Source organism: Chanos chanos, chromosome 2 (assembly GCF_902362185.1).
Source record: "Chanos chanos chromosome 2, fChaCha1.1, whole genome shotgun sequence".
Lineage (NCBI taxonomy): Eukaryota > Metazoa > Chordata > Actinopteri > Gonorynchiformes > Chanidae > Chanos > Chanos chanos.
Window position 1 is genome coordinate 53,899,136 of NC_044496.1, and position 19,086 is coordinate 53,918,221.

Genomic DNA, 19,086 nt, shown 5'->3' on the forward strand with positions numbered 1-19,086 from the left:
TATGTGTGTGCCATTGTGTATGTTCCTAATATGTAGCATGTCATTTTTGTCCAGTTTTCCAAGTATTTGAGTTCATTTGTCTGTGTGCCCCGCAGGAAAAAGAAGAGCGATACTTCATGCTGTTCCCCAATGTGTTGGTCATGCTGTCTGCTAGTCCAAGAATGAGCGGTTTCATCTATCAGGTGAGCCAGGAGGCCAAAACAGATGAGCTCCGCACCGTTCACCATGTGTTGTGATGCTAATGCTAACAGAACTAAATGAGTCTTCATTGAAATATAAAAACAAAAACCTTCAGCTGATTACCAAATGCTATGATAATTAGATCTCATTCACGGAAATGTTCAGTCACGTGATCTTTTGTGGGGTTGTGTCTAACAGTCGACCGTGGTTATATTCTTAGGGGCGGTTGCCTCTGGCTGGGGCCACGGTAACCAGACAGATAGAGGAGACCGAGACTGGGCATTACGCCTTTGAAATAACAGGTTTGTTTCCGTTTGGAAGAACAGGGTTTCTGAGTGGAGTCTTTGTGTCTTTTGTTACATGATTGGCTTTCATCTCATGTCACTGTAGGTGTAGTTTTATTTTGAACAGACAGAGATGTTTCTTTGTTCAGTGGATGATCTCTTGGGCTTTGACACACACACTCACACACACACACACACACGCACAGGTATTATAATAATAATAGTGCTGAGACTAATCCTGTTTTTTGATGCAGGCGTATTTAGAAACAAAACTTCACTCTTCCTTTCTTTTCGGGAATTAACTTGGTTTTGGCAATTTGCAATCTTCTAACCTTTATTAACGGATTCAGTGTGCGTCGCAGTACATTCCACATCACTGAATGTATTCACCTCAAAGAAGGCGAATATTAAATAGCATTAAAATGTGTTTGTGTTGCTTACATGTTGTCGGTCTCTGCTGTTGCTTGTCTTTAGGGGGCATGATAGATCGTGTCGCCGTGTTCTGCAGTAATTCACAAGAGCTCCAGGAGTGGCTGGAGCATCTACACCCGTTTACTAAAGGAGGAAGTCCGGTGGGAACTATCATTAAGGTATAGCATCATTTACCGTTAGTCTTTCAAAAATTTCATAGGGTTGAATTCCCCTTTGAACGTAGCTCTCCCACACCCAGACGTCAATGTCTGTGGACAAGAGGAGCTCATTTTGGTCTGTGTGTGTGTGTGTGTGTGTGTGTGTGTGTGTGTGTGTGTTTTGCAGAATGTGGAGGGTAAGCCTGTAAGTGTTGCTGGCACTCCATCCCACCACGCACATCTTCAGAGTTTCAGTGTTCCTGTTGCTAGCAGAGGGCCGTTGGAGCCCCCGAAAATCACGAAGCCTTGGTCCCTAAGCTGTCTGAGACCTGCTCCCCCGCTCAAGCCCTCGGCCGCACTAGGATACAAAGAGGTAGGAGACCCCCACCCCGGCTGTTGAGGCTGAATGGAAAAAGAAAAAAGAAAAAAACACACACACAGTCAGAAGTAGAACGGCTTAGTGGGTGGGTACTGCCCGTCTCTTAGTAAACTCGGTGGTCTTTGGCAGGAAACTAGTGCAGCCCACAGATGCAGCTTAATCTTGTTGGACTTTCAGTGTCTCATTCCTGTCACTGCTGTCTGGCGGTTTCACTCCAGGCAGCAGCACCAGTGATTCTCTTGTATACCGCAACTTCCAATGGTGGTCTGCTGCGGCCAGTGATGAAAGTCTCGCGACCACACTTTAACCCAGATCGTTCGTTTGATGTACATCTGCTGAGTATTGGCAGTCAGATCAAGGTAGAATCTGTTGACAACTACCAAAAATAAAGGAAACACTTCAGCAATTTGAGGGATGTAAAGTACACTAGAACCAGCTGCTTCTGCACAGATGTGGTTTTTGAACTATTAACATCCATCATGTTCTTGCATATTGGACAAGACCAGTCAAACAGTGTTTTTTTAGTTTCCGAGGCTAGAGGACAGTTTCTCAGTGACGCTAAAAGGCCACGTTCAGGCTCTAGGCAGAAGTGGCCCAAATCTGATTTTGTTTTGCCCATATGTGACCCAGATGTGTGTCTTTTTTTTTTTTCCCACAACAGTGTGAACAACCACAGAAGAGCGTAGCTACAGTGTCAGAGAAAAGTTAAGAGACTTAAAGCAAAGTTTAAAGAAGCTAAAGACTCAATCCACACACACCTCCGTTCAGAAGTAGCAGCCAATGCTCTACAAAAAAAAGCCATCATTTAAAAATTTGCCTCTTGTTCTCCTCGTCCTCGTCCTCCTTATCATCTGCTCACGAATTCGCTGGCATCCACTGCACATCATAATGAATGAAACCGTAAACCCTGACTTCAGTGGCCTCTGTGTTCACTTCCGTACGACAGCGTGCTGCGTGTGACGTCTTCATTGTTGTTCTTTTGCGTGTGCGAGTCAGTTCGGGACCGTGACCAGTTCACACTGGAATCTGATATTGGCCACATTTAGAAAATAATGTGAACAGCCAAACCAAAAAATCAGATCTGAGCAATAAATCCGAATTGGGCACCACGGCTTGCGGTGTGAATGTAAGAGGGGTGAATAACTAGGCACTTTTGGCAGGAGCTTCAGTGAGAAGAACCGGAAAGTTTTTTTTTTTAAGTTTCAAGAGGAGCGATGGCTTAAATGATGTTGGCATTGATGTCTGAGGTCAGAGCGTCACTGGCTGGGGTCAGCTAAGTGGATACTCCCTTGAATGTGATGTTCGTGAATTGGTTCAATACAAAACAGACAAGCGACTCTAAATGACATCAACTGCAATTAGAAATCTACAGTGTTAATAGACACCCTTGTTTGGTCTAGAACATAACGGATTGAGATGTTATGGATGGTGTTAACCAGCAGTGCATGAACCCTTTAACACATGACCATGTGCATGAACAAAGTGCAACAAAGGCCACAGAACAGTGGTGTACTTATCAACGGAAAGAAAATAAAAAATTAGATGGTCAGCTGAGTCATCCTGAAAGCCCTGTTTTTGATAAAAAAAAAGATGAGTACGCGTGTGTCGCGTACGCCAAAAAGAAACTAATCGGTCCAAGTGCCCCTCGTTCACCTGTTTCAGATGTTATGATGTTAAGTGCTGTTATGTCACACAGTGTGATGATGGGAGGTGTGTTTTCCCGGGTGGGTTTTGCATCCACTCTGCCATTCGGAGAGCACAGTGAGCACCAGTAAGTGCAATGCCGTTCTGCGTGTGGTTCACATTCATCCGGTGCTTAAGCATTTGTCTCCTTTTGGGAATAGTGTGCTCTAGAATGATATGAATGAATGACAGCAATGCAAACCATGTGTCCAAGCTCAGTCTTGTCAGTCAAAGGTACCCTTACGGGGGAGATCGTGGACAAGTGATAATAATAAATAATAAATAATAATTAGAGCCCAATATCCCTATTTATAGTCTCAAGGGGCTTTTCATGTCTATAACAAAGTCAAATCAAAATTATATTATGCAGAAATTTGAGAAAATAGTTAAGTCTTTAGTCTTGTTTTAAAGGTATGGAGAGAGTTTGCCTCCCTAACTTCTGTAGGTAAACCATTCCAGAGGAAGGGAGAGCGGTAGGAAAAGGCTCAGCTGCCAGCAGACTTCTTTTTAAATCTTGGAACGACTAATAGTCCAGAATCTTGAGAGTGCAGGGTGCAAGGTGGGTTAGAGGGTGTAATTAAGTCGGATAGGTAGGAAGGCGCAAGCCCATGTAAAATTTTATAAGTTAGTAAGATGACCTTAAAATCTGCCCTTGCATGAATTGGGAGCCAATGAAGGGAAGCCAGGACAGGGGTAATGTGATCAAACTTCCTCGTTCTGGTCAGAATTCTAGCAGCAGCATTCTGGACCAGCTGAAGACTATTGATACCAGAGGCAGGCAGGCCAGAGTACAGAACATTTCAGTAATCGAGGCGAGACGTGACGAATGCGTGAACAAAGTGTCTAAAACAGCGCCGTCGACAACGAAAGATGGAATATCCCGGGGGCACAACGCTGTCCTGTCTGTCCGACAGAGTTCCTGACGCGTACAGAATCTATGCCAAGGCACACAGTGAAACTGCCGCGGGGGCCTGTGGTAGGCAGGGACAGGGTTAAACCGCTGTATGTTGGTGTTTCCTTTATTTTTGCAGTTACCTGTATGTGACATCAGCGCTCACTCATTTCCATGCAAAGAACCTGGAGAATCACAATCACGCTGTCGTCATAGCATGTCGAAATTGACGGGAAATTTTCATGACCTATCCGATTTTTTTTTCTTTCCTCAAATAAATGACATTTTTCACCGTTTAATGTCAGGTTTTTGTCATCCTTCCGCCAAAGAGAAGAACATTTCGTTACGGTGAATTAAAGAAAAACATTCTGAGACATCGCGAAAAAGCTTGGTCCGTTTTCACCTGTAATGACTCATGAATCGTCTTTCAGTCAGCCAAATGCATCGAGCAGTTTCACGAACAAACAAATAAAACCATCGACTCGTGTTAAGGAGTATCACATTTCCTGGTGTGCCATAAAACGTAGGGCCATATAATGTATTTCATTGTTTGGTCTCCATCTAAGGACATATGTTTTCTTGTTTGTTTGTTTGTTTGTTTGTTTGTTTGGTTGGTTGGTTGATTGGTTGGTTGTTTTTTTGGTTTGTTTTTTTTACAGCTTTTTGTTTACATCTGTGGGCAGTGCTGCAGTAGCAGAATATAAAGGGTCTCTGATAAAATGATGGCTTAGTGGTCTGTGTAGGTGTTGTTTGTCATTTACAACATGCAAAACAGAGTCATAGCTGAATGGATATCTCTTCCAGCACACTCAGCAGAAAAATGAAATTGCATCTCTCTTTCTTTCTCTATGCCATAAATAAAGTGCATGGTCTCTGTTTTGTTTGTTTGTTTGTTTTTGTTTTTGTTTTTTTTCTTCACAATTACAATAAAGCTCTGCACACGTGCTTCACCATTGCAAGGGAACGAGGGTTACTGAAAAAAAAAAAAAAAAGGTTAACCTTTTGACTGTTCACGACCTCATGTTCTTCTCAAACCTTTTTTTTATTATTTTTCTCTCATCTTCTTCTTCTTCTTCTTCTTCTTCTCTCCATTACGCTTCTTTAGAGGATGTCTTATATACTGAAGGTAAGGGTGGACTTGTGTGAGTTGTGTGTGTGTGTGTGTGTGTGTGTGTGTGTGTGTGTGTGTGTGTTTTAACACTTAGCCGTTGTGCTTGGCTAGCGCTGGCGTTGCATGTGACGGCCCCTGTGCCCTCTGTTGTCTCAGTCTTTCTGGTGTAAGCCACTCATTTCCTGTTGTTTTTCATGGCCTCATCTATCTGCAGTATCCCCATGCTGATGAAAAAATCCTTACAGCATACCATCAATCTTTAACTATTTCACAATCTCTCTTTTTTTTTTTTTCTTTATCTTTTTCTTTTTTTTTTTTTCCTTAATGGAAATCTTGCAAGGTGTTGTCCCTCCATCCCTCATTAGAATACAGGAAATAAGCACCCAACAGCGTCTTGTTTCGAGATATCGAATGTTGATTTGGTCATTATTTATGAAGGCGTTTAGCACAGGTCAGATAAAAGACATAGAGAGGGTGGAGGGAGTGAGGTTGGGATCGGGTTTGGGGTAGGGGTAAGGGGTGAGGCAGAATTTTTTTTTTTTTTTTTTTTTCCTTTTTGGGGCATTTCTGAAAAGAAAGTATTTGAGTGTTCCTCTTTAAGACGCTTCCTGTAATTTTATGTAGGTTTCCCATGAGGTATCGTTTGCTAGTGCTGTGGTTTGGGGAGTGTGTTTTACAGAGAGTGGGTGTGTGTGCGTGTCTTTGTATGTCTGTGTGTGTGTCTGTGTGTGTGTATGTATCTGTGTGTGTGTGTTTGTTTGCGCTTGCATTTGCTTAGTGACAAGCTTGTGCTTCATCATGACCAGAACTGAATTGCACTGAATTCAGAATTGCAAATTTGAAATCTTGCTCTAAATCTTAGAATTAGCCTTTATCTCTCTCTCTCTATCTCTCTCTCTCTCCCTCCCCCTCTCTCTCTCTCTCTGTGCAGGCGTTTGTGTTTGTGTTAACATTTTTTAAAAAAAAGAGAGAGAGAGAGAGAGAGAGAGAGAGACATATTGTCATATCACAAATAAAGAGTATTTTGTTTTGTTGAAACCATCGGCAAAAACTGTGAAAGTGCAAAGCTATTAGGTGACAGTCATGTAAAGCTCAAGTTTAATGACTCAGACTGAAAAAATGAGACTGAGAGAAATAACGCTTTTAATAGCAAACTGCTTTCGTTTACAAGTCTTTTGTTTTGTTTTGTTTTTGGAATCCTCATTATTTGCCTATGTCTGTTTTTCGTGCGTATTCTTGTGCATTTGTGTAATAAATTCACACTGTTTATTTTTGCTTGAGGTTGAGCTCCAAAATGAATGTTTGTTGTTTATGGGAATGCTCACACTTTAGGGAACCTTTTATTTTTCATAATTTGGATGCTTTCATCTCCTCAGGAATCCAGCAAAAGTCCCAGACCTATTAAAAAGTTCCTCCCAAAAAGGAAACCGGAGAGGAAGCCATCAGATGATGAATTCCTGCTCCGAAAAAGTAGGTGATCTTAATCGTAATAGCAAAACAGCAACTAACGACAACAACAACAACAACAAACATAAAAAGGAAAAGTGATTACTTGGAAGTGAAAACCAAGGCACTAAGAGCTCCACTGTTCATCAGGTACTGCAGCTCTGGAAGAAGATGCCCAGATCCTTAAGGTTATTGAGGCCTACTGCACTGGAGCCAGCCTTCACCAGACTGCCACAGGTAAGAGTCCTGCCAAACTCTACCTGCAGTTAATCAGTAATAAGGATGTGTGTTTGATTGACACAACCCCCCCCCCCCCCCACGTGTGTTAGATTGACCCCGCGTTACTGTAACGCGTTTTGCCACTGCTGAAAGTTCTCAGTCTCTTCAAAAATATCGAAACAACAGAAAGTGACTGAGGGCCTCTGAGTGACATCAAAAATCTGTGAGAACGATCACCAAAACGCCTGGAGCAGCCCAGTCCAAGTCATATGTAGTCAAACGATAACGAATGAATTTTGGGGCATGTCCCCAAATGCGCGTGACCCTCTCGGTGATACAAATTGTTATGGTAAATGTGGGTGTAAAAGGGTGTTTTTTTTTAAACTCATTTCGGTATTGTCTGACAGTGTATGATCAAACTACGCTGAGGTGCTTACAGGTACTGTGATAGATATTTGTCCAGAAGGTCAGTAGGTACTGATTTAGACTGATTAGTCTTAGTTACCCCTCATAACAAAACTAATTTGCCTTTTGGTTCTACCAGGTTAAAAAGAGTTTGTTCGCTAGCGCTTGCGCTGGATTCGACTGGAAGCCAAACGAGTAGCGCCACGTGTCTCACTGTATGTGGAAACATGTTTTCACATTTGTTGAAATGACTCACTGACTGTTGTCTCTCTGTGTGTGTGTGTGTGTGTGCGGGTGTTTGCAGCTGTGCGAAAGGAGTGTGTCCCGCAGGTCTTGCTGCCGGAAGAAGAAAAGATCATCGTGGAGGAGATGAAGAGTAACGGCCAGACAGTCATTGAGGAAAAGTAAACACACTCACATAATCCATGAGCAAATCTGCTCAAATAGCAACTCCCATCATCTCTGCTAGAGCAGAAGATACAACAGGAAATGAATTATTGTTCTATGAATCAGCATAGCGTTTCTGTGAATCACTTCTGACCACACAATAACTGTACACATTCTATTAGACTTTTAGATCAAGACAAATCTGTTTGTTCCTCTGAGCTGTCAGATCATATCTTGTTCTGAAAAGTGTCTGTCAATTCTGTTTGTTGTAGAAGTCTGGTGGATGCAGTATATGCTTTAAAGGATGAGGTCCACGAGTTAAAGAAGGTAGTGTTCTTTTTTTTATTTGAGTGTTTGTTTGTTTGTTTGTTTGTTTGTTTGTTTTATTCTTCAGTGTCCCTGACAGGTTCGTGTTCGACTGGTACAGAGTTATTGAATGCTCTGTTTTGTGTCTTTAGGAGAATAAGTGGATGAAGCAGTGTCTTGAGGAAGAGCAGAAGTCTCGCAGAGAGCTAGAGCGTGTGGTCAGGAGGCTCGCTAAGCAGAAAAATGACTGTGCTTGGGAAGATGGCAGCCACTGACTGGTGCCCTGGATACTCTCTGTTTCTGTGTTCGCGTGTGTGTGTGTGTGTGCGCGCGCGCGCATGTGCGTGCGCACGTGTGTGTGCACGTGTGCCCATGCGTGTACACGTGTGTTTGTGTGTGTTTGTGCGTGTGCTTGAGTGAGAGTATGTGTTTGTGTGTGTGTATGTGTTTGTGTATGTCTATGTGTGTGTGGGTGGGTGGGTGAATGTGTGTGTGGTCAAGAATGCCGCCGTTGGAACGTGTCTCTCTGCACGAGTGCGTGCATTTCAAATCGTGTACGCTGAGAGCTGTTTATATGGGTCCTCAAGGCTCCCGACACACTGCAATAATTATGTTAAGGATTTTCCGCTTTTTCTACTGTTTAAGAACCCAAACCTCAACCCGGAGCTTGCCCGCCGTCGTGGAAATACGTGTGTGATCAGCCACAGCCTCAGTAATATACTACGCTTATTATGCAATTCATCGAAGGTGGTAACAACTAGGGTATTAAAACAAATGGGAGCGACCATTAGGAGGGACAAAGCAAACTGTATATGTGGAGGAATGCTGAACGCACGAAACGGATGGTGTTTGGAAGACTTTGTACGTGGCGCTCTGTGCTGAACTGCTGCTTTGTTGTTGTTTTTTTTTCTCTTCTGCTCTATCTTTTTTTTGGTTTTTTGGTTTTTTCCCCTCTGACAACCTGAAAGACGCTTGGTGATGCTTGGTGTCAGTCAGTCTCCTCCAGAACTAAGACATATGTTCTTTTGGCTTTTTTTTTAGATTTCCACCGTTCAGACGTACTTGCAATAGCCCCATCCACGCATAATGGAGACAGTCCTGTATTAGAGTTTTACTATGAATGAAAAGCCATGTATAGTTATTATGTCTCATGTCCTTAATGCATGCAGGTACTATAGTAGGACACTGACAGACGTGTTTAGCCATGCAATATTCCTCCTATACTCAATCCCTCTGTTATTGTACTATGTTTGTAACGTAAACGGAATGATCGATCAGGATGGAGGTAACGGTGAAGTTATATGAGAGGAAGATGGTCCTTATGGGTTTATAATAGGATTCCTTTTCTGTCGCACAATCTAGACGTGAGATGACTCGGTGGTCATCTCGAAATGATTTTCTTCAGGCTTCCAGATTTTTATGAGTAAATGAAAGAAACGCGTCAAGTCGAGGTCTTTGACAGTGTATCGTACGATCTGCATGGATGTACAGTATTTCTAGAACGTGCGTCATATGAGACAAATCTTGAAACAAAATAAAAGTCTCTGATGAGCAATCTCGTATAGTCCAAAGCTATCAGGGATATTGTTAGAAATATTCTAGAGCAGTTCAATTACTAAAGAAAATATAACATGAATAAATATATATATATGTATGTATATCATATATACTTATATAGCTCATAGATTGCAAATGATAATATACTTTCTTACTGAAAATATACTCAAAGAAACTTTTATAGCCTCCTTATTTTGAGGTTTAAGAATTTATTTGTATTTATTTTCTTTTTTTTTTTGTCCACGCCGGTACCAGGGGCCCAGTTGGCTGACTGATCTTCCTTTTTTTTTTGGCCTTTTGCCTTCTTTTCCAACCATTTGACTTCTGAAAGGCTTCTGTTGCATGGTTCTCTGCTGACCCACTGTCTTAGCAGTTAGAGTAGAGCAGGTCCTTCCCTTAGACAGCTGTATTACAGATCGAAAGAACATGCTTCTGCTCCTGTTTCACACATATTGTTCTAAGTGCCTGTGTTTAAGTGCAAGAGAGCGTGTTATATGTCAAAAAGTTGTACTACCCAAGAGATCTTTTCCGTCGTGGCTTAAAAGATTGATGCCAGGGTCAAGCAAGTTCAGGAGAAACATTCAACGTCTGTGCGGATTTAAAAAAGAAAAAAAAGAAAGAAAGAAAGAAAAAATGCGCTACAGGAAGAGTAAAAGCGTATGGAGAGCCTCTGGGATGGAGGGATGCACTGTGAAAACCAAGCTCCGCTACTTCTTTGCCTCGGAGAAAAAAAGACGTGATCATTCAATGCAATATAAGACTGGTAAACTGTTAGCATAGCTGTGCGTTTGGAGTCTCTGTTGTTCTCTCAGACGGCGTAACAGTTCTCAGTTCGTAACTGTAACAATCTTAGGTCAAATGTAAATGAACAGAAACCCTCGTGTCGGGTAGGAAATAGTGAAACCATGTGTCTGAACTAAAATCCTTCGATGTTTGTGTCTTCATTTGTTTGTTTTTTTATTTTGTTTTGTTTTTGTTTTTGTTTTGGATTTGCTTAATGCTTTCAGGTTGAACTCTGCATGCCCTTGCCTTTGTGTATTTCATTTAGCCTTATGGACAATTTCAAAACTATATTGACCTTTTGTTTATTACTCTTATTCTTATTATTGCTATTATTATGTTATTATTATTATTATTATTATTATTATTATTATTATGACACTCTTGAGGTGGCTGTTAAATGTCTGTGTGACACTGTAATAAGTATAGCGGCAAACGTCATTGGTTATATTTTACAGTTCATCTAAGTGAGCAATGTTATTGTGATTCATGTACTTTTTTTTTTTTTTCATATTACTAATCCTCCATGCGACTTTGTTTGTTACTTTAGTTTGTGAATGTGTGAATGCGTGTGCTGTAACCAACTCTTTGTTTATATTTAAAGCTGTGTTATATAGCCCTTATGAGAGCGACTTAAAAAAGCAAAGTTCATAGTTGCTGATTTCTTGAAATTCTTGTACAGCTATGAATGCTTGATTTCCATGGCACTTGTTGGAGGTTATGGTGGGTGTGAGTATCCATCCAGACTTCTCTCTCTCTCTCTCTCTCCCCCTCTCTCCCTCTCTCCTTTTTTTTAAAAAAATGCCCATGTCTGCAGAAGACAGTGTGTATTGTTTGCAATGTTATTCTATGCAATTATTATGTATTGTGTTTTTTTTTCTAGTGCTTGTGTTAAGAAATGGTTTTAATAAAAATATAAGACTTGTTTATCTGTTGTTGTTGTTGTTGTGCTGTCGTGCATTTTTAATGATGAATAACAGTCAGAGTTTATCACAAATTTACACTGTCTACACAGTGTTTTGGAAGATAGTAATATCACTAGATCTAAGAAATTCTCACATCCGCTGATAACTGCAGTTGAAGAGAAGCATTCGGCGCATCTGCGCTGAATACGTATTTAGCGTAAATACATATTTAATGCGGATATATTGTTTTACAATCAAAAGAGCAGGGGTCTTACCACAACTTTTTTAGACTACACACAACTTTTTTTCCCCCTTTTGCTTTTCTTTTCAGTTCGGAGTTTACAGGCACGATCGAGAGAGCACACTGCGGCTTTCTTTCTTGCTGTAGAGAAGGGCTAAGGTGTTGGGGGGGGGGGGGGGGGGGGGGGGGGGGCGTGGAATAAACGCGAGTGGGTAAGAACTTCCTGTAAGCACCGAGACACAGTGGCTGCCATGGGCGGGCGATGTGTCAGAGAGGTCTCACACTTTCCATGCAGGAGGAAGGAGCGTTGTCATCGGACTGAAGAAACGCTCGCCTAAGCGTGTGTTGGTGACTGTTAAGTCTAAGGGTTCCTTATCCACTGTGGGTAGCTTCAAACGTAGTCATGGAAGAAAACAGCGCATGGAATTTGAGTGTAAAAAAAAAAAAAGTATAATGAAATGAATGACACTAGAAACACGGGGCGTTTAGTTTGTATGTATGTCTGATCAGTCCAGCGGTTCGATACTGAACAAACACATGATCAAAACAGTTCTAGCATCATGTGGTCTCGTTCGCCTTTACGACCGAGCAAAGATGAACAAATACTTCAGATACCACGTGTCTGTCAAAAAGAAAAAGAAACTACACCATATCATGTCATATGAGCAATGGAAGGACTTAACCAAGGAAGCATTGCTGTAGATGTGAGGCCACTCCTCTATTTTAAGCATTTAATTAAGGGACTCCCCCTCCCCCCCCTCTCTGTATTCCTTCAGCCTACATCTGTTTTGCTTTGGATGGTTGCCTGGATGATTGTTTCTTTCTTTCTTTCTTTCTTTTCTTAAGATGCCTGTACTGCTTCGGTCAATACAGTCACTCTACGGGGTGCACATAGGAAACTCTTGTGGGGTACGGGTACACGTTATGAAATCTTCCAGAAGGATGTGCAATATCTGCGGTTTCACAAGATTATGAAACTCCCACCTCAGTTTCTCTTATTCATCAAATTTGCTTTGCATTTGTGATGATAAATTGCCTTAGAGTAGTAACATCCTCTCCCTGCTACCAAATCACTCCACATTATATGAGTGGGCAAAAATTCAGTGCTTATAAAATAATTGGTTTTAATATTTTCAGTATCAATCTTTTAAAAATGGACAGCACCTGCTTTTCCTCCAGGGAAATTCCTTCTGAAAAAACAAACATGCTTTTACAGTTCATTCTCCACTTTTGGTATTAAGCCTTGATACATTTTTAATATGTGACCAAGCAGAGAGAGAGATTTTAATAAAGATAACTAATTTGAAAGATGTTTGTTATAGCTATTACAAGACAACTCCATTGGTTAGTCTAATGGCAAGACAAAATCCAGCATTATAGTTTTTTGTTGGGATTTTTCCCTTATAATAAATACATCATCAACATTACATAACAATATTTTATAGAAATAAATTATTCAGGACACAAAAAGCCTTTCAACTTCCTGGACCAAACCCAATATCTTGTACATTGGTTTTGGCTCAAGTAAAAAAGAAGAGACAACAGAAAACACCAGAGACCCAGACAAGAAAATGAAATGAGGAGTTCACTAAAAAGGACTGATGAACTGAATGATCAGCATAACCATTGCAAACACACAAAGCCATGAAGCTTACTTCTGACAAGCCTGCAGTAGAGCAGACTTATAATTATACATATATGGCCATAGAGAACTAGTGGCCATGGTTAAACAGGAATGCAGATAAAAAAAAAATGTTTTTAACAATCACATGTTTGGAAATTGGATGAACAACTTCATAAAACACCTCCTCAATTTTGGAAAAAAAAACCTCATTGAGCAGCACTAAAAATTGGTATAGCTGAAACGCAAATGTAAAAGAGAACCACTGATTTGAATTTCAATACCTTTGTTTTACTTATATGGACTAAGTTTTCCTTCTATATATATATATATGTATATATATATATATATTAGGACATGTTATGAAATGGGCAAATTTGTCTTCATTTTTTCCTAAAGATGCATAAGAGGTTAGGTGCTGTCCTCTCTGCTGATGATCTAGACTGGTGTTCACTGAATTGTAGTGGAATTCCATAGAAAAAAAAAAAAAAACAGGAGTTTCAATGGAACACATTCAGAAGGAGCAACAGCCAAAAAAAAAAAAAAAAGTTCTCCGTCAGGTATTTTAACGATTTTAAATCCACCATTTTTGGATTTTCAATTGATCCATTATTCTCTGGTGATTTTTTTTTTTTTATATCCATGTACGCTGCTCATCCGGTCTTCGGCACTGTCCAATCCACAGACGTACCTGAGAATATTGCATATTTCACCTTTTTCTGCAGTTCTGTTTTACCAGTGAGCTTTTTTTTTTTTAGAGCATGAATAATCCAAAGAAAGAGGACTCAGTGTTCACCAAGTCTCTGTCCGTCACATTGATGTAGAGCTGCTGGCCTGCTTCCAGTTTGAACACTCCTGCCTGTGAGGAGGTGCACAGATCCGGAAAGCCAGCTCCTCTGGAGGTGCTCAAGCTGCAGTAGGACTTCAGCAGAGGCTCTCCCTCCTGTTTCTTCTTTGTCTTACTCATTATGAACTGTCTGAGCGGTGCTCTGGCGTGTTGGGCCGAAAACGTGACCTGGGAAAAGATGTAGTAGGTGCCTGGTCTTCTAATGGTCAGCGTACCAGTGCTGCTCAAATCGACATTCTCGAACACTGAATGCTCTCTGTCCCACAACAATGTGTTTGCCGGCGGGTTCAGCAGAGGTGCTGTTTGAACACAGAGATAATGGGATTAGACACTAGAAAAACTGCCTTGAAAACACATTCTAGCTTTGGATTTTGAAACTGCTCCCATACCAAGACAGAGCATTCCATGTTGACTCTATTGTAATTAGCGTCCATTACGTGACAGTTGGGTTGTTAAGCTGCCGTATTGATTCATTATTTGGTGATGTGACACATCGATGAGCAATTTCCAATTTTATCTAATTTATTGGTGTGATGAGTGAAAACGAGACAAAAGTGAGGGAAGATGTCAGTTGTTGATCTTACGTGTTGATTGTTGTTTTGGCATGGCTTTCAGATGTGCAAATGTTTCTGGAGATGATTCCCCAACTATTTTGGCCGCTGTAACAGAGAAGAGATAAATGATCAGCTCTCATGGCATCATCTCCAGGATGACTCAAATCGGAAAAATAAAAAGCTATTTCAGTCTCTGTAGATTAAAATAAGCCTCAGATTTCTACGTGTCAGTTCTTCTAGTGACACCTACCTGTGCCTTCTGCTTGCAGGACCTGAAAAGAGAGCAATTTACAAAATTACTTATTTATCCATGAGAAATACAGTGTCACGGGCATGTAATAATGGAGTGAAACCCAAACATAGTACATGATCATTAAATTACAGATTAAGTATGATTTGTTCTCCAAATCAAATTAAATTTTTAAAAAAATGCAGTTTGGTCACAGAGTCATGAAAAATATCCTCATACCTTGTCTAAAACAGACTTGTATTTTAAAACAAGCTCTTTACAGTTGAGTAGCCATTTACTTTCAGTACTGTCCTCACATTCCTGTAGTCTCTTTAGGATGGCAAAGTCTTCATGGTTGCTCAGATTTGATTGTAACTGAAAGAGGAAGAAGCATTAGAAGATCTATAAACACAACAAACTAAATTCATCCTGTGTCCTAACTCACCCTGTTGTATAAATTTCATCTATCTGGCATGTAAACATGTGAGAATTAGATCAAATGATATCTAAACTGTAGACCATGCCATTAAGTTGCACGACCTGCGTGAACAAGTTCTCAAATAATTTTCTTTCTCTCTTTCAAACTCATCCAATTTCAGAGGAGTCTGTATGCACTAAGACCTAAACGTTAAGGAGTCAGTTAATTATGGTATATTCAACAGGAATCAGATCATAATCCTTAACAGTAAATGCAAAAATAGAGGTTACTGACAAAATGCCTATTAGCAATTAGTAGTGCACAGCTAACAACATTTCACATCCTGTTAGCAAATGTGAAATGTCACTTGGTGGAGGTGAATGTAACACGTTTGACTGTAACATGATAAGATGGTTGCTCTGGCATGTGCAGATACACATCCTGATTTGTTGTTACCTTCAGCAGTATGTTTATCTCAGCATTACTGAATGAAATATTTTACCCTTATTTCCATCAAAAATGTGGAGTTGTTTTTTTTTTTTTTTAATGGGGGAAGGATTAGTTTAGAAAGTTGCCATAATGGTTTTGTCCCCTTGATGTATTCATATTAATTTCAATTAAGTTTTACTTTCAGTTTATTTATGATAAATTTGCCGTATGGGGCTCTACTTTTTTGAAATTTTGAAACCACTCTCAGGATGAATCCATTGCTTAAGCTGACATTAATGAGGCATTCTGCTCCGTCTGCACAAAGACTGGCTTTTCTTTACTTTTGATGTGAAGGAAGCTCATTTTCTCAGAAAAACCATACAACCAAAGGAGTCAAGTAACAGAAATTTTGTGGTGAACTGTTTGTCTTTGTTACTCTGTCAGTACATTTGTTTGTTTAAAATACCCCCCCCCCAGACTTCATTTAAGTTTCCTTCTGGAAATTTCCAAAAAAAAGAAAAAAAAAAAAGAAAAAGAGGTTTTGTGTGATATAAATATGTAAATACTGATTTAAAAATCAGACAGAATTCTAAGTTAAGATGGCACTTTTTAACGAAACCTAAAATGTCATGATCAAGAAGCGGTCAAGACCACTTTTCATTAAATCTCTAAGGTGATTGACACTGCGCTCAGGGAGGGAAGATTTCTTACCGTGTTGGTTTTGGAGAACAGGTAGAAGAAACCTCCAAATGTCAGTAACATTAGGAGTAACAGAACCACAGATAAGAACTTGACTAAAGATGAGTTGCTGTTGGGTTTGGACCCGGCGTAGCCCGTCCGTGGGGGCACCGGTGGCGGTGGAAGAGTGCTGTGGAAGGTGTTGATCATGTTGCCAGCAGACATGAGATGAAGACCGAAGAGACGCGATCACTAGATCCTCCCATGCAAGTGTGAAGACCTGCTCTTGTACGTGTGAGAGTTCATTTGAAGCTACTTCCTGGAAGTTCTAGGCCTATATTTATCATACACCTCAGAGAAAGAATGCTGATCTAAGATCATCTTCCCCCTTACACTTCTATTTATTAGCATTACAACAGGGGAAAAAAAAAAACATGAATGAGCTCATTGGTCACCTGTCTCACACGGAGTATTTGAATACATACAGCCCCTGATTTAGAGCTTCCAAAATAAGCCAATATTCATGTATTTAGCACTTTTGGGAGCTTGCTTATGTTAAATGCTATTTTCTATAAATCTTGAATATACAAATTCGGATTAAATGTATTGTTGACCGTCAACCTGTTGATTTTTCATCCTGTGCCCAAGCTCTTGACTGCACTCATTCACAGGTTATTTATAATGAATCACCCACTGCTTTAATTGACTTTGGCTTAAATTTGTTTTCTACAATACAAAAGCATAGCTTTACCTATAAATGTCATGACATCACAGAGAAACACAGTACAAATCTATGCTGTCATTTCAGGTCAGTAAATAAGTGAAAGAAAGAAAACAAAACCCCACCCACGTGACAGAACAATTAGGGTCAACGGAAGATGTTGTGCGCTATGACCAGCTCACAACAGGAAACTAAACCACATATAGTGCTAAAGCATGTGTTGAAAATAACATATTGTACCGAACTTGGACAACAGAAGGTAAGTAGATGATTTGAAGGAGGTTGAAGTGACTGAATCAAACAAAGTGATAAACAGTATCATATTACTTACATACACCTCACTTTAGTAACATAAACGAAATCACAGGGACTATGATTTTCTTGAAATAAGCTTTGTGGTTTTTACCGTCTCTGTTTGCTAGCCTGATGAAAAGGACTTTTTCAGTGCAAACATTTTGGAGATGGAGGTCAACCAAACTTGACCTCATTTTAACCACTTTGCGGTGGTTTATAGTATTAGCTTTCTTTCTTTGAGTCTTTTTCCTAAACTGATTTTACCTGAGCGTTCAAGCAGTTTTCAGAGAAAGTGTGTGTTTATCAAACGATTACTGATGAACGCATAGCGCTCGGACAATGGTCAACATTTCCTGTGAAAATTCTTGATGAATTTCCTGTAAAGTGTCTTGCTGCCGTTTAGCAAAACAATGATCTTAAAGTGTAGTAACACCTTTTGGAAACTGTCACTTTTGTCAGGGCCATGCCTTGTTGACTTCATATTACCACTCAAGGGAACATATCAGCTTCAGAATCACCGGTTTCTTAGACAGGCCAAGCCATACTGCATGGAAAATATTCTGCAAGTAACATTAAAAAATGATTTGTAAGGATAGTTGTTTCCTACACTGAGGTCAAAATCCATTCAAAGCGCCCCCACAACACAGATCACTGTATGTCAAAACTGAGTCACGATTGATGAAATTGAGTTCTGCTTACAGAAAAAAAAAAAAAAAATTCAAAGCAAAGATGAATTTTCAGCTCCATGATTGTTCTGGAATGTATGAGTAAGAATCAAAATGAAACGTAATATAAAACATGTGATCCTTCCAATGACGGTCAGAGAAATCATAGTACTTCATTCAGTCTGAATAATTCATCTGAGGCTCAATATGATGCCCATCTAACATTAGCGCAAAGAATGGACACCTCTGAACTTTAATGATGAATTCAACACTTTATTCTCCAAGTCAAAGTAAAAGTATCAGTGACAGTGAAAACAGCGTCAAATGTTAATTTTTGCTTCGTCTGCTTCATGCGTTCATGATCAATGTGATCCATGTTAATGTTTCACTGTTGTGGAATACATTAGCTGTGTATTACAAAACAGAAACAATCTGTGAGCTTTATCTTTCACCCTGATAGCCAAGTCTCTCACAATGATTGTAAAGATATGGGTTTTGTCAAATAAGGCCTCCGAGGTCATTAAAGTGACAGTAGAGGGTTTTTCTCATGATTTAACTTTGCTTTTGTCATTGGTCTTTCACTTTTTTTGTTGTTGTTGTTGTTCATTTAAGAGATTTGCCTATTCTGTTAAACGGACATGTTAAAAACTATGTTAGAGTTGCCGTTCTTCTAAGAACTTGTGAGGAAAGTGTATTCTCCTACATGACATCGTGCTCGAAAAAAAAAAAAAAAACCTCTGAAGACATCAAGTTCCATACGCATGAACCATTACACGTTGGTTATAGGTACAAGAGATGGAAGAGCAGTTGAAACAATACTTTTTTTGTAGTTTCCTTTGGTGAGAGAGTGGGAAAAACTGCATGTATGACTCAGAGAGACAGAGAGAGAGAGAGAGAGAGAGAGAGAGAAAGAGAGAGCGGGAGAAAAAAAGAGAGGAAATCCCTGAAGTCTAGTATCAATTCTTTTTCATTTTTCAGTTAATAGGAAAAAAAATGCTCTGAATAGAACTTGTTGCCCTTTAACTCTCAAAGATTTTTTTTCCATTTTAAACATCAGATATTTCGAGTATATTTATGCTTTGCCTTTATTTATCATAATCCAAAGATACTTATGACAACATGAACAACAGTTCAAGATGCAATAAAATGACAAAAATTTCAATATATCTGAATATATACACATAACACTATTTATCATGACATTCAACAGCAAAATACTGAACATTCCTCAAAAGTTACGAAGCAGCACAAATGTTATGAAACATCTTTTCTTTTTTTTATTATTC

General features: G+C 39.8%; 2 protein-coding genes across 3 annotated transcripts in view; one reads left to right on the forward strand and one right to left on the reverse strand.

The window, feature by feature from the left end:
• The window catches only part of arhgef6 (Rac/Cdc42 guanine nucleotide exchange factor (GEF) 6), a 23,069-nt gene extending 14,893 nt beyond the window's left edge, over positions 1-8,176 (forward strand). For both annotated transcript variants that reach the window (XM_030794412.1, XM_030794413.1), the window contains exons 13-22: positions 96-182; positions 401-482; positions 939-1,036; positions 1,230-1,406; positions 5,093-5,113; positions 6,475-6,568; positions 6,695-6,787; positions 7,473-7,572; positions 7,828-7,882; positions 8,014-8,176. In XM_030794412.1, coding sequence (XP_030650272.1) covers positions 96-182; positions 401-482; positions 939-1,036; positions 1,230-1,406; positions 5,093-5,113; positions 6,475-6,568; positions 6,695-6,787; positions 7,473-7,572; positions 7,828-7,882; positions 8,014-8,136 — 930 coding nt within the window. In that variant the 3' untranslated portion in view covers positions 8,137-8,176. The remainder of the gene's footprint in view (positions 1-95; positions 183-400; positions 483-938; positions 1,037-1,229; positions 1,407-5,092; positions 5,114-6,474; positions 6,569-6,694; positions 6,788-7,472; positions 7,573-7,827; positions 7,883-8,013) is intronic.
• Positions 8,177-13,719: 5,543 nt separating this feature from the next.
• Positions 13,720-16,330, reverse strand: cd40lg (CD40 ligand). The gene is made up of 5 exons (XM_030765562.1): positions 16,154-16,330; positions 14,836-14,970; positions 14,617-14,638; positions 14,397-14,471; positions 13,720-14,111 (listed from the first exon to the last, which is right to left on the reverse strand). Exons 1-5 carry the CDS (start codon positions 16,328-16,330, stop codon positions 13,720-13,722), a joined length of 801 nt encoding a protein of 266 aa, XP_030621422.1.
• Between the last annotated feature and the right edge of the window lie 2,756 nt (positions 16,331-19,086).

Excerpts from the sequence above, each read along its gene's own strand:
- cd40lg (XM_030765562.1), bottom strand. The coding sequence starts at position 16,330 with ATGATCAACACCTTCCACAGCACTCTTCCACCGCCACCGGTGCCCCCA. Across the intron at positions 14,971-16,153 it reads TGTTCTCCAAAACCAACACG|TTACAATCAAATCTGAGCAA; the intron begins GTAAGAAATCTT and ends TTCCTCTTTCAG. Across the intron at positions 14,112-14,396 it reads GCCAAAACAACAATCAACAC|CACCTCTGCTGAACCCGCCG; the intron begins GTAAGATCAACA and ends GTGTTCAAACAG.